Source organism: Brienomyrus brachyistius, chromosome 10, assembly GCF_023856365.1.
Source record: "Brienomyrus brachyistius isolate T26 chromosome 10, BBRACH_0.4, whole genome shotgun sequence".
NCBI lineage: Eukaryota > Metazoa > Chordata > Actinopteri > Osteoglossiformes > Mormyridae > Brienomyrus > Brienomyrus brachyistius.
The window spans coordinates 11250413-11265195 of NC_064542.1; the positions used below are offsets into that span (position 1 = coordinate 11250413).

General features: G+C 41.1%; 1 protein-coding gene across 6 annotated transcripts; it reads left to right on the forward strand.

The window, feature by feature from the left end:
* Positions 1 to 135: 135 nt before the first annotated feature.
* Positions 136 to 14651, forward strand: plscr3b (phospholipid scramblase 3b). 6 transcript variants are annotated; one of them, XM_049027449.1, is made up of 9 exons: positions 136 to 275; positions 994 to 1085; positions 3302 to 3408; positions 9634 to 9956; positions 10673 to 10715; positions 11149 to 11369; positions 12314 to 12475; positions 12948 to 13109; positions 13196 to 14651. In XM_049027449.1, the coding sequence occupies exons 3-9, from the start codon at positions 3396 to 3398 to the stop codon at positions 13253 to 13255; spliced, it is 984 nt and encodes a 327-aa protein (XP_048883406.1). In that variant the 5' UTR covers positions 136 to 275; positions 994 to 1085; positions 3302 to 3395; the 3' UTR covers positions 13256 to 14651. The 6 variants fall into 6 exon arrangements, with proteins under 6 accessions (XP_048883406.1, XP_048883405.1, XP_048883404.1 ...); XM_049027448.1 differs by lacking the exons at positions 136 to 275; positions 994 to 1085 and adding an exon at positions 1767 to 1985; XM_049027447.1 differs by lacking the exons at positions 136 to 275; positions 994 to 1085 and adding an exon at positions 2310 to 2498.
* Positions 14652 to 14783: the final 132 nt, after the last annotated feature.

Consider the following 14783-nt stretch of genomic DNA (forward strand, 5'->3'; position numbering starts at 1 on the left):
CCACATTATCAATGAACCCCCCTACCAGCCTCAGGCTTTGCGTGCTCTCTCTCTCGACCTTCCTTGATTTGCGGCCATAACAGATGTCGCATTTCCATACCCAGCGCAGTTAAAGTTCCTCGGTGAACCGCAACCCCTCAGCCTTCAGTAACTCACAGCTCCTCGCTTTTCTCCAAATAAGGCCACGAGTTGATCGACTGGCGATTTGGATTATTGTGGTTCTCGGATGCCGCTGCTCCTTCATACCCAGCCTACAAGCAACATCTACCTCTGCGGTTAATCTCCTCTTTAATGTTGTTTTCTTCAGCCTTTTCTGGAATATCCGATTGTATCTTTCTGCTTCGCCTCGGGCTCACTGTCGGGGTCAAGTTGTACTAACTCCGGTGGCCTGTACTACGAAGCGGGGTTACTGGCTTACCGGGGTAATTTGTCGGATTTAAGGTAGTCTGGGCAAAATGTAAGTGAACAAATATAAAGTCTATTTAAGATGTGGTACCTTAAATCCGACAAGTTACCCCGATAAGCCAGTAACCCCGCTTCGTAGTACAGGCCACAGGTCACTGTATTTCTGCTCTTTATCAGACGCATAACAGCTACAGGGCTGGGTTTAAGGATGTGCTTACTGATTTCTCTTGTCATTTTCCTTGTTTTCTTTCCGTTTAAGATTAACACTATTTTTTCCACAGTCAGGTTCCATCATACTCTCACTCTTGCTAATCATTAATGTAAAAAATTGAAAACTGCCTGTTTATTCCGTACAACCCAAGATTTAAGTAAGAACTGCACCAGAACTCTAAATAACTACAAATATAATCTTTAGAAAGGAAGAATGCCCGTTCTAATCAATTTGTCGACAGACACCACAAACGTTCAAGACACTAACTAACAAAGTTTGTGCTGCACGGTCGCCATCTTGGTGTAATTCTGTTTGTGCATACGCGAAAATCGTCTAGTTTCATGTGGTAACCTGCGTTTTTTTTTGCCCTTGGATAGGCCTGCTTGTCGCAATATTCGGATAATTGAATGGTTGGACTCCATAATGTCAGCTACCACAAGCAAAGCTTCTGAGATTTAAAGTGACCAAAGTAAGTGAGCATCTCCCCCTAGCGGCCAACTTCAGCAAATAAACGTGTGAAGGCCGGAAGGCGGGGCATGTGCTGGGATTCACTGATAAACATTCGCCAACCGGCTATATATTAGTGATAACGTAATATATTTCGTAGAATTAATGTTAGGCTAGTAAAGCTGACTTCTGGCGTTAATTCCCTCCACATTGTCAATGATTATGTTTTCATAACCAATAACGGCTTTCATACTTTACGTAGTATTAAAATGAATTTCTTTACCAAAATTGTTAAACGTTGTTAGTGAAATGGTGGTTATTACGAACACGCTCGTTATCCAAAACAAATACGAAATGTAATGCATTGCAGAGCAAGTAGTTTACACGGATTTGCAAGGATATCATGTTTCACTTCATGCTCCCGGTGACATTACAGTTTTGTACTTAAAATTCGTTTTCATTAATACAACAAATGTATTTATTTTAAGCGACGTGACTAAGTAAGTTGGAACTACCCGACGTATTTTGCGAAGTAGGAAGCATGATCTGCTTTTTTTTTTTACTTTAATTATAACATCTTAAATGTCCTTAGTCGGGAAGTCACTTTATAATGAAACAAATACAGTGTTTGAGACATTAAATAAATGTACTTCTTATGACTTGGATGTCAAAGGATGAAAGGGTGGAGAAACGGGGGGGAAAGGTGAAACATTTTTCTTTTTTTGCCTCGTTTATCGAGGTGGAGTATATGAGCGGGGAAACACAAAGAGCCTTATTACTATCACAAGCCCCCAGCCAGCGCTGTTTTCGGTTTCGCATTCTGTGCAAAATACTGCGTATGTTTTTAACGTTTTTTTTTACGAGAGTCTCCGGGATTTTTTATATAGTGAGGAAACCATTATATGTGGATGTTTTCTTGTCGGTAAGTAACGTGTTGCGTGTTTTAAAACAGAAACGGTACTATTCTGTATCGGAGTAAGTGGTTGTTTTTGTACATGTATATAACAAACCGTTTTTATGTTGGCTTTCTCTTAATGAAAAGTTAGTGCGATTGTGCTTGTTTTACTGCAATTTTAGGTTTTTGTCGTGGACTATTGCACTATAATACAAGTACACAGTATTATTTCATCATGGTTTCTGCTGCAAAGCAAGGAAAATACATACTTGCTAAGTACTGGTAGAAAAAGTCGATACTAATATTCAAGCAGATTAAATTAATTATGAGGGGGAAACAGTTAAAGTACACGCCTACTTCCTTGTTCGTGAGTACTGAGAGCATAGTTAGGGCATTAGTTCACGTAGTAACCTGGTCGCCGATGGAATATATTCGATTGGCTTGAAAAGATGTATTAGAAATAATAAAGTGTTTGCTGTTTGGTATCTGGGGATCTTTATATTTACCCGGCGGGAAGCGACGACTGCAAATTCAATTAAGGTGTAGTAATGATTTCAGTTTGTTTAAGCGCTTCGTGTAAGATCCATTACAGTATGTGTGTTTGGGTCACTACGTATTCTTTGTTGATAAATATCACAGCATATCGGCAAATAATTTTTGCCAGTGTTTATTTCCATATTAATAATAAACAAACATGTCATGAATACTAAAAAAAAAACTGTTAACAATTGCTGCTTTATACGTCGTTACGTAACGGATTGTAAGTGATTCAATTAACTGATCGCGATATTAAGGCGTCTTCGGACGCGCTGTGCCTAGGTCCCTGGCAAGCAGCCGAGGACTGGGCACAAATCTAATTTAAAAATGTCTCTGTAAATAGGGTATGGTACATTTATTTAAATGGCAGAACATTTCCGCCGCTTTTGTTTTGTAAATCTTGAATATGACCTGGATCACTTCGAGGGTGGAACAATATTTTTAAAAAATTGATTGCATGTGTAATTAATATTAATCCAGCAATTCTCTGTGGTGATCTGTCTAACCTTTTAATGGAAATTATGTGTAAGGTGCTTTGTGTCTTTGTGACTGTATTGTTTACAGTCGATTAGCTGTAATGTATTTTACTACCGTAGATACGTCATTCATATCCCTTAGGAATACCTAAATATCCGTGAAACTACTGTAAAACGCATCCAGTGTTTATAAATACTATAACATTGTATTGCTGGTTTAAATATCGAGGTAAATCAAGTGTTTTATTACTTTGGAAATAAGTCGCAAAAACTATTTTGATGGCCCTGTTCCCTTAATCATCGAATGTTAACGTTTTGATTCCGTTTTAGGTGAAACATTATCCGAGGTGATCTTTGCGTTTCCAGGACGCCTGCATAGGAAGGTTTTCCACATCTTCTGCCTCACGTACGAGTCAGTACAAGCATGTCAGCGCCAGGTATTCATTTACTTAACAATAATAATACATTTTTTATGTAGTGCCTTGAACAAAATTCTAGACAGCAGGTGTATCGCACACCCACAGGAACAAAATTTCAAGCCTGCAAAAAACTAAACATTTTAATTATTGTGTGTTTCTGCTTTTAGTGATGGTGTTGGTAGTTGCTATTTACCAGTATATCTGTGCATCTTAACGCATGAATCTTCCTTAGTAATCATGAAGTGTGATGTAGCTGATTTGTGTTCTGAAAAGTATGTAAAAATTTAATTGCCATGTTTTGATCTAAGGCCATTGAACTTGTTTTTTTTGGCATGCAGTTGAGAATAATCAAGTCTTTGTTTAAGGTGTTTCACATGTGGTATCGCTGCTCCTTCGCTAGGTGTGTCTGGTGTAGGTGTAATGCTTTTTTATAGACATTGGGAGTGGAAGTAGTCCTTCTGCTTGAATTTTGCTACTGAATGAGGTACCCTGGGCCTCCACCACCAGCATGCTGAAATGTCTCCAGATGAATTTCAGAAGGCGACTCATCGTGACGCAACTCGCTTGTCTTTGGGGTCCTTGTGTCTAACTGAATATGGCTGGATTCCTGCAAATGAAGATATCTTGCAACCGGACATATCTCCAGCTAAGCCACAAGATCAGTTGTGTTTGGAGGAAGTCACAGGGGAATTCAGAGAATTTTCTTGAGTGGCCTGCATCCTTAATGCAGTTACCTTGTAGTAGATGGTAGTGCTGGGCCATATGGCGATAATTTATCGTGACCGGTTGCAGTTGGATCCACGATAAGTGCTTCAGAGAGACGAGAATCACCATACTGCACTACATATTCTTTAATTCACCGGATGCTTTTGTCCATAGTGACGTACAAGTGTTGCAAATGCCACATTATGAACATGCATGCTGTTGAGGAGTCGCCAAAGCAAAGGCACGGCTAGACTGAGCTTCCAGTAAATGTCCGGTTATAAGTGCAGTACTTAACATTATTATTATTATTATTAACAACAGAACAAACCGACAAGCACCGATCACAGTACCTGCAAGTTGGAGGCTGCAGTAGGAGACAGTTTGAAATTTTAGTGTAAAACATAATTTAGTAATTCTTCTGTTAGTTTTAGCTACTTGGCATTGAAGTTGTTCACCTTTGTATTTAAATTAAGTTATATTTATTGGTGGGGGGAGAATGAAACCGAGTTTAAATTTTGAGGGGTATAAATCTCCACTGCTCCCTGCAGTACTTATATTCCTGTCTGCAGCAGTGCACCAGTCTACCTTAATTTGCATGCTTTGCAAATATACCATTCATGTGACATCTGGAAATACAACCAATTTAATCTATTAGTATATGTTTCTATGTGTTGTAAACTGAGTTCAGAAGTGCCCATCTATTGACCCGAATGATAATTGTTAATTTGTACTCAAAACCTTAGTATTAAAAGAAATAGCATTTTTGCTATGAGTCTGTTTCATGTACAGTAAGTACAGAGTTTTTACAAACTCAAACGTTTATTATTATAGTTACATGTCTGTAGGGATAGAATCGCCGGTTAATTGGTTAAATGGTTAATCAACATTACTACATACATTCCAATTTGGTTTATTTGTAAGAAAAAAAAAATGGTGGATCATGATTCTAACGAAAAATATAGTGATATGACATTTTGGCCATATCGCCCAGCCCAAGGTTCCCTTCCTCCCCCCTTCATGGTTTGTATGCTTTTGAGAGATTAACTGCATTTACGTTCTGCTTGAAGTTATTCATTATGGCAACCATTTTGTTCCACACAATATACAGAGAGATTTGCTCAGTGGCTTTTATTGGTAAAGGGTGGGATTATCGGGGCGTATTTCAGATGGATGATCCATAGCTTGTAATAGTATGATGCATTACCACTGTCTATATGCGTTCTTGAAACAGCTAAAACCAGTTTGACATGTATTATTCAGCATTAATCCAGTGCTGAGGCGTAAATGTAAACATTGTTAGCTGACTGGCTTTTTCCTTTGCTTTTGTCTGTTTTTGTCTGTTTTCATAGAGATGTGGAATCAGCCTTGGCTATTATCCAGCCTTAGCTGTTTCAGCAGTAAAACGTGGTAAGGTTTAATGCCGTTGTAATGTAGCCATATGCTGGAGAAAATGATCATTTCTGGATGAATAAGTCAGTTAAAAGCATCAAGAAAAGCTTTTTGGAGTCTTTAAAAGCATTCAGTGTTTCTCTCTTGGTTCAGCTTCTTAGTTTTAGAACTGTTCTTGTGTATAGTATTGGGTTGAACATTAAGTTGCCACAATAGCACATTTAACACTTATGACCCTGAATTTTTCTTCTGTACCTTCTAATAGAAAAGAGCTAGAATTCTGATTTAAGTCTCTTGTGTGCTGTTCACTTTGGTTTAGCATTGTATTGTTTGCTCTCTGCTTTGGTACTGGAATGGGTGTTGGCTCTTGTGTTTTTTGGTCTTTGACGGTAGATCTGGTTCGCAATTAGCAGGCTTGTTTTTTATGAATAACAGTGATCCTGCACCACTTCCTGTAATGTGTGGCTAGTGTGAACTGCTGGAGTGCAGCAGTGCCTGGTGGGAAATTTGCCCTCTGGTTGCTGATGTCACTCCTGATGGGAAAGCACAAAAAATCAGAATCTTTATTGCCGAATGACCCAGGCCGGTGGAATTGTTTGATGGCACTGCATATTACAGTTGGAGACACCATGAGAGTAGATAGTTAACAGCTATGGCATAAACAGACAGAGAATAAATACAAGACACAAGAAACACAACCGAAAGCAGTGAATGCAAAGTAGGTGAGAAACAGTGTTTTTTTTGCAAATGTAATGAATGCAGTGCTGAAAGTTCAAATGAATGTACTACGGACAACATACATCCATACATACAGTGTGTAATATGAATCACATAAGATGCTTGTGTTTCCATTTCCTCATCTGGTTCAGTCGCATTTCTAGTTCTCCAGATCCAGATGATGGCCCAGTTTATCAAATTTAACACCTTGGGGTATTATGGGGTATTACCTGCACGAGTCACTGTGATGCACTTCTGTTTAAAAATAGACAGGAAGCAAGAGAGCCATACTATCTATTCATACATGTTACAGTTGGTATTAAAGTATAGTATTGAAGGATTCTGATTTATTTTTCAAATCTGAAAATTTTTAGAAGAAAAGGAATATTCCAAACGCTGTTGTATTCTTTGGTGTACAGGATCTTAATTTAATTGCAGTTCAAACTTTCTGCTTAGCAGTTGAACCTGAGCTCATAAAAATCCAATTTGACAATTTTACAGTCTTTTTATAGTGAAATATAAACTGCGTAGTCTCAGAAAAAGACAAACTAATTCCGTGGAATTGACTCGATTTTATTTTAGAATGTAGGTTTCCCAGCAAAGCCCACTAGTCTGGTTCATTTTGTTGTTGGTAGTTAATCAGTTTTGATTTTGTCAAATAAAAAAATTTTTAATTTGAAGCTTAGTTGTCGATTAGCAAAGTTTCCTCCATACTATAAACCTGCGTGGCAGCTCACTCGTCTATATCGATCTGTGGCAGACGGCTCTGACACTGACCACTTTTGACAGCCTGTCTGTAACATTTTTATGAACTTTATAACTCTGTCATAATAAACCTTGGAAAGCTTTGCAGTTTTAACGATCGTTTTTTAATACTTTTATCTGGCATGTTTAGAAGTCGGTTTAGTTTGCCGCCGTTGTACATACATACATCATTTTCATCCATCAAAATTTTTATTTTGAACTCCTCTTTTCCTTTATAAATATTGCAATATTTATCGCGAAAAGACTCACAACTGCTACAACCTTTTTTTTTTTTTTTACAGCATGAATAGCTCCAACTATGGCACAAACAGCAGGCTAGCTAATCACTCTTTATCTCAGACGAAAACCCCCCCCATCTAGAATCAAACGGCAATGAAGCGTTTGTGCAGGAGAGTGCAATGCCACCAGGCAGACCAGTCACAGCTGTTTGAGGTTAGTGTCGCTGTGACACATAGCTGTGTTTTTTGAAGAGGTGCATGTCAGTCTACACCATTAAGTACGTGCTTCCACCATACCTATGGCATAGATTCTACGTAGAAATATAAATAGGCTTCTAAGCAGCTAGAATGCTGTTAGCCTTGGCTGTTAGCTTGCTCCATTTTTCTAGCCTTTATAGTAGCATATGTAATGATTCATACAATTTTAAAGCATTTTCCCAGCTTTCTGGATGGTTTTCAGGGTTGAAAGTTTTATTTGTACAAAGTACAATGAAATACCTACAGTACTTGAACACTTTCTTCATAGACTACAGACAATTAACAGAAGTGTGTGTGTGTGTGTGTGTGTGTGTGTGTGTGTGTGTGTGTGTTTCCTGACTCTCCTCCAAAACACCCCAAACTAGCTCAGTAATATTCAGATCTGGTGAATGTGCAGGCCGTGGGAGATGTTCAGTTTCATGTTCATCTAATCCTGGGGTGGGTATCTTGTCCGCAAAGGGCCAGTGTGTGTGCGGGTTTTTGGGATAACCCTTAGGTGAGCTATTCAAACCCAGGTGTGAAGACACTTCAGCCAACCAGTCCTCTAATTAGTAATCTAATTAAGGAGTCGCAGCGAAAACATGCGCACACACAGCAGCCTTTTCTGGGTAAGATTAGCCACCCCTCATCTAATCGCTCTGTCACCAATCTTGCTGTGCGTATTGGTGCATTATTATTTTCATATATGGCACTGTATATGGTATGTTTGAACATGTTCCTCCTGAATTGTTTGGTAGTCCTTGGCAGTGACACTCCCATCTAGTACTGGGCCTAGGGAATACCATGATATTGCAAGCCAAGCAATTTCTGCACTCTGCAACAATCCATGTAGTAAGCCTCTTTGGGGCTTCTCCACACCATAATTCTCTTGGATGTCAGAAAGGCAGTGATGGTGGACTCACCAGAGAACAGTACATGCCCAAAATTTGGCTGGCACCACTGAAACCAACATTTGGCATTGGCACGAGTGAGCAATGGTTTGATTATAGCAGCCTGACCATGAATATGCGCCCTGTGAAACTCTCCATGAACAGTTTGGGTGGAAACAGGAGAGCTGAGATGCGCATTTAATTCTGGAATGAGTTAGGAAGCTGTGTTTTATGTTTTTTGGATACAATCCTGGTTCATAGCCGGACATCCCTTTCAGACCGTTTCCTCTTGCATCCACAGTTACTCCTGTTGGATGTGGCCCAACTTTGTGGTGGTATCGTGACATTACCAATACACGATACACGGTCTCTCAATACACAACAAAGACTTGCTGTCTTGCACATGGATGCACCAGTGAGACGTTCACCAGCAATTTGTCGTCTTTTAAACAATTATATGTCTCCTATGGCCCATTATGTTGTGTGCATAACAATATTTAATGTATAACTGCTATTGCTCTTCTAATTCAACCTTCACACGCTCTTACTGATGGAATGTGCAGTCAGTGAAGATTGGCCACCTGGCCGTGCATATATAGGCGTGAAACCTCAAACTGTCTTTTCACCAATGTTTCCATTTCATTATCAGACCTGTGTGTGTGTGTGTGTGTGTGTGTGTGTGTGTGTGTGTGTGTGTGTGTGTGTGTGTGTGTGTGTGTGTGTTATGTTATGTTATGTTTATATTACATCACGGGGACCAAATGTTCATTGTGGGGACAATTCTTCAGTTCCCCATAAAGATCTGTGAATGCAACCAAAACAGCTAAAAATGGCAAAAGGCTTATATTTTGCTTGGTTACTTATGGTTAAGGTTAGGGCTGGGTAGGGGTTAAGGTTGCCATGTTGGGATTAGTTTTTCCCCATAGAAATGAATGAGAAGTCCCCACAAAGACATAATTACAAACCTGCATGTGTGTGTATGTATTTATGTGTGTATATGTATACGATGCATATAAAATGTGTATGTGCCTGTGTATATACATATCTACACACATCATATGTATGTATGAATATGTGTATGCATGTATGTGGTGCTTTGCTGGTTTTCTAGCAAATACGATAAAGATCATGGACATTTTATCTTTGGTAGCTCATTGAGGCAGGAAGTGTAAAACATTCCAGGCTTATATCCTCATACAAAGAAGGAAAACCACAAAGAGTGGAGCTGTATTACTCCAAACTCGGAAAGGTTCACGCGGGTAATTATCTAGCAGCCATGTCGTCATCATTTCATTCTTTATTCTGCTCTCTGTCTTTCGCAGGTTATCCATCTCCCCAGCAGCCTCCGTACCCCATGCCTCAGCCCAGTCCTTACGGCGGGGCCCCATACTCCGGGCCCCCAGGGGGTTATGGGGACCCAGGTCAGGCACCCCCTGTGGGATTCCAAATGGGCTATCAGCCACAGCCAGGCCAGCCAGTCATGTACCAGCCGGGACCGGCCAATCCCATGCCTTACCAGTCGCCGATGGCCAACCCTGAATTTGGGGCTGGTAACATGGGACAGGGTCCTATGGCAACCGGAAGTCCAGCTGTTCCCATGTCCGTCGCCGTCGGGGTCCCTCCGGGCTTGGAGTATCTAACACAGGTCAGTAGATATAAATATATGCATGTTGTATGTAAGAATTACGTCAATGAAACAGATGCACGCATGTAAACTGCAGTGATAGTGATTTATAGCAGCAGGTGGTACTGTGGTTAATGGATGCATAGAATTGACACGAACTGGATATTTGGCCCAAACAAGTCCAGCCATATATCTGGCTGGGTAGCTCATTAAAAAGGTTAATTTTTAAACAAATGGTTTAATTCAAATAATGTTGCCCGGGGACCCCATCTGTTTATTGTAGACTTCGTTGCGGCATCCGGTCGCCTTTTTCATTTTGTTTGCCTTTGGTCATACGCAACCGCCAGACCAGAAACACTGGTGGTGATCAAGTGCTTCTTTGCTCAGAGTGGCCCTTAGTTTACTGTTTGTGTATGAATTCTAAACGTTCTGTGGAAATGATTTATCATCATCGGGAGCAGTGTTTTCCAGTCCGGTCCTCAGGGACCCACAGACGACCTGTGTTTTGGTTCGGAGCTGGAAGAAAACACTGATCTGGATCATAAGAAATATTTTATCTCTGGCCTGTAACACGTTTGAACAATAAATGGCTTTTATGGATATTTTTTTTTCCACGTGGATGACTTGTCTGCCATATCTCCATGCGACCCTGGGTTAAAACCTGTGTAATTTTATCAGAAACTGTGCAGTGTGCCACCAGCTAAGATGTCATTGTCTGGTTTGTTTTGTTTATACAGATTGATCAGATCTTGGTACACCAGAAAGTGGAGCTATTGGAAGGTGAGACTGAGTTTTTGTCCACCTCTTCTGAGTTCTCATAGCGCTTCAGAAGATCTTGGAGCCATCTGTGAGCAAACCCAGAAAAATCATTCATATTTGCACTTCACTTTTTCTCCCTGACTGCTGTTTTCATGCATCAAAACTCTAATCTTCCACTTAAAAGTTCTTCTGTTATTTCCATTTAACTTATAACCAGAAGGTTTCTAGTTCATGTCTCTAGAGTGAGTTTTACAGCACATCCTTAGTAAAATTAGGAGGTAAATGATCCATTTTGCATAGTGGCGGACTTTGCTAGAACAACATTTCAGGATGGACTGTTTTGCATGCACCTTTTGTGAGTTTCTCTGGCTTCGACGTCTTTCTGTGCCTCTTCCTGATTTTCTGTTCCCTTGTTATTTTTTACGGCGGTAAATAAACCACGTTGCCTTCATAGCTTTTATCGGCTTCGAGACCAACAACAAGTACGAGATAAAGAACAGCATGGGGCAGAAGATCTACAACGCCAAGGAGAAGAACGACTGCTGCACGCGCAACTGCTGTGGTTCGCTGCGGAGCTTCGACATGAAGATCAAGGACAACACGGATCGCGAGGTCATTCGCCTGGTGCGCCCCTTCCGATGCGCTTCCTGCTGGTGCCCCTGCTGCCTGCAGGAGGTAAGCCCCTCCCCCGTGACATTCTCTCTCGGTCTTCACAGGCTTCTCCGAGCAGCCAGTGCAAAAAAAATTTGTGGCGTTGAAATGAATCGGTATATAGATTCAAAAATTGCCACGCAGAAGCATAAGCAGCCTGTGCTTCTCCACGCTCACCACAAACCTGGCCTGGGTAAACGGTCATGGATGATGGACATGCCGCGTTAGGGGGGTAATGTGTGGCTTAGCAGGTTAAGCCCCTGTACCTGTGAACAGAAGGTTTCTAGTTTAAGCCCCATCCTTGGCAGAATAATCACATATCCTTGAGCAAGGCCCTTAAACCCCACCCTCCCCCCAGGCCCAGGGGTGCGGCACGTTAGCTGATCCTGCATCATGACTCCCAAGTTTACTGTCGTGTGTGTGTGTGTGTGTGTGTGTGTGTGTGCGCTCGCATTTCATGGAAAGCAAAATGAGGTAAGTGAAAAGAGAACTTCCCCACTATTCTGTGTTTGCTGTGGGTTGAGAGGTTTGGCATGAGGGTAGTGCGACAGGGATGGTACTGCTGGGAAGAAAATGTTGACATCAGACCCTTATTTTTTATTGTTTTATGGTTACATGATCATTTAAATATATTAATTGATATTGGCTAGTTTTTTTCACTCGGCAGCGTAACAGCCGAACTGCACTGCGCGCAGGCTAACTGCGATTGCGACTCATTTGCTAAAAGCACCATGTACATTTTATGTGCATTTGCTGAATGACGATGTAATATAGCCTATGAGTGCCATTAACCGAATTCCGTAATACGTGCAGGGGGCCGCGAATCACTTTGCTGATTCCGCTGAGATGTAGAAATGTCACTGATGAAATTCTGGAACTAGACTTGCAATGCCATGGGCTCACATTCCAGTGATGAAGGCTAGGTCAACGCAGTTTTAATGTGTGTGTGTGTTTTTTTTTTTTTTTAGTTAGAAGTACAGGCTCCGCCTGGAACCACCATTGGCTATGTGGTCCAGGACTGGCACCCCTGCTTGCCAAAATTCTCAATCCTAGGGCCGTCGCGGGAAACCATTCTCAAGCTGGATGGCCCGTGCTGTGCCTGTAACTGCTGCGGCGATATCAACTTTGAGGTAAGCGATGAGACGACCTTTGGGCACAGGGTGGATTAAGCCTGTTGGCACAGGAAGCGGCATCGCCACCCTCGACTTCTTAATGTCCCCACATGTGGCCTATATTTTTCTTAGCTTATTACTTGATCAGAAATTGCACAGTGGCCCAGTGGGAAATGACACTTCGCGGTAGCCATGTCGGGCGTGGTTTGTGTACACACATTCTTATGGCTCATGGGAGTTCTGCTTACACAAAAATGTTCTGAGGGCAGAAAGAACAATGAAAATGAACCAATCGGACTGTAGAGGGGGTGGGTCTTGGTCCCATCTCCTGTAGTTGCTTGGACCTCCTATACAATCTCATTGGTTATCTCTCTGAACCAATCACTTTTCATTCTGCCCTCAGAACATTTTTGTGTAAGTAAAACTCCCATGAGCTACAGGCATTCTTATGTTGAGTTGATAAAGAACCTTAAAGAACCCTATCCCTCAGTTAAAGGGTAAGGATGGTGATGCACCAATTGGGAGGATCAGCAAGCAGTGGAGCGGCTTGCTGAAGGAAGCCTTCACCGATGCGGACAACTTCGGAATCCAGTTCCCCCTAGACATGGACGTGAAGGTCAAAGCCGTGCTGCTGGGTGCCTGCTTCCTCATTGTGAGTTTCGTGCTCGCTCACTCGCTCACCCGTTCCCCACCCACTGATCTAAGGTTCACGGCACCCTTCCCATCTGTCCCCTCCAGGACTTCATGTTCTTCGAGAAGGTCAATGATGAGAAGCAGCGCAATACAGTCTTCTCCTGAGAAGGAGAGAGAGCGGATTGACATGGAAGGAAGTCCGTTCTGTTATGGCACCCTATCCCTCGGCCTTCCTGTGGGGGTGGGGGAGGGGGGTGTCATCCTCTGGGTCCTTTGGAGCTTGTTTCTGCAAGGATGGTTTGTAAATTTTGTGGAAGCTTATTGCCATTCATTAATCTTAGTGTCTGTGTGACAATTAATAAAACGTTAAATTTTTGTGAATCAGCGTTGTTCTAGTTCGATGTCACTCTTCATTTTCATTAGATAAATGTATTATGCCCTAATTGTTAACATCAGATATATAGACATGCTAAGATAAATGTTTACTCTAACATTATCCTTATTACTAAGTAGTTAAAGATAACAGAATTTCCAGTTTTGTCATTTATAGTCTTAGTTGCATAAAATTAATAAATTCCATATAAAAATCAGTTTTTTTGGGGTGACCCGAAATACAGACAACATGCGTACATGTAGAATAGAAGTTATTTTTTTCAGTACAATATTCAGTAACTGCAGTAAATTAATGTGCCTTCATTTATTTTTTTGTATTTTTTTATATGGTAAATCGGGAAATAACCTAGTCAGTCTCTGAATGATGTCACAGAGCGTGAACTCCTATGAAAATCGCTGACTCCAGCTATGTTGCGTTATTAAACCAACTCCCTTATTCCTCAATTATAACTGAGCCTTTTCTTAAAAAAAATGTGATTTGCAGTGAGCAGTTAAAACCAAGTTTTGTTTTGTTTTTTTTACAGCACCAAAGAAACTCTGTAAACTGGAAAGGCTCGGAACAATATTGTTGAGCTTTAGTCCGAGTTGTATTTAATTTTCCTTAGATGATAATTTTCAGTAATTTTTCAAGGAATAGTTTCTTTCCTTACAGGGCCAGTGCAACCCCAGTTAGGAAATGACAGGGGCAAAGTACGATTGCTCAGGAAAACAAGGATTGGGGTCAGGTGAGCAAATTATGTTGCTGTGCAGGTGACAGAAATGCATGACAAAATGTGCGTGTTCAGCAGTTAGCAGTGACGGCTGCTGGTGATCTTTGGTGTTGGGTGGAGGCATCTTTACACCAGCTTCGTTGTGAAATGGATGATGTGATGATTAATGGAAACGCATGTGATTCATTCTGCTTGTGTGCCAAAGTCCTGCTCAGACTCCAAAGACGTCTCATTAGGCCTTGGTATCCGAGTCTTTAAATGCCAGAGGTGTGTTACTTCCAGCTAAACGTGGACCAACCTTGCTTAAAATCTACTTGGGCCTGAATGCTTTTAGACCCTACACCTACTGTGTCGTTCCTTTGTTTACTGTATTGTATACTCAATTTTTTAATACACATAAAACCACTGAAGAGAAACAATGTGTGTGGAACCCAGTCAATAAACACTTCAGAAAGCAAGTATTGCTGCATTGTCTCTTTTCCTTGCAGGTTTGAGAGCACAGTACCACAAACGCAGCCAGCCAGCCTGTGCAAAACATCTGTTACCAATTGGAAAACTTGAGTCTTGTTTCCAGGGCTTGCAATTCTTCC

What these genes read in the sequence shown, in the direction of transcription:
- plscr3b (XM_049027449.1), top strand. An exon ending in GAAAGTGGAGCTATTGGAAG is followed by an intron (nt 10,716 to 11,148) that starts GTGAGACTGAGT and finishes TTGCCTTCATAG; the next exon opens with CTTTTATCGGCTTCGAGACC. An exon ending in GCGGCGATATCAACTTTGAG is followed by an intron (nt 12,476 to 12,947) that starts GTAAGCGATGAG and finishes CCTATCCCTCAG; the next exon opens with TTAAAGGGTAAGGATGGTGA.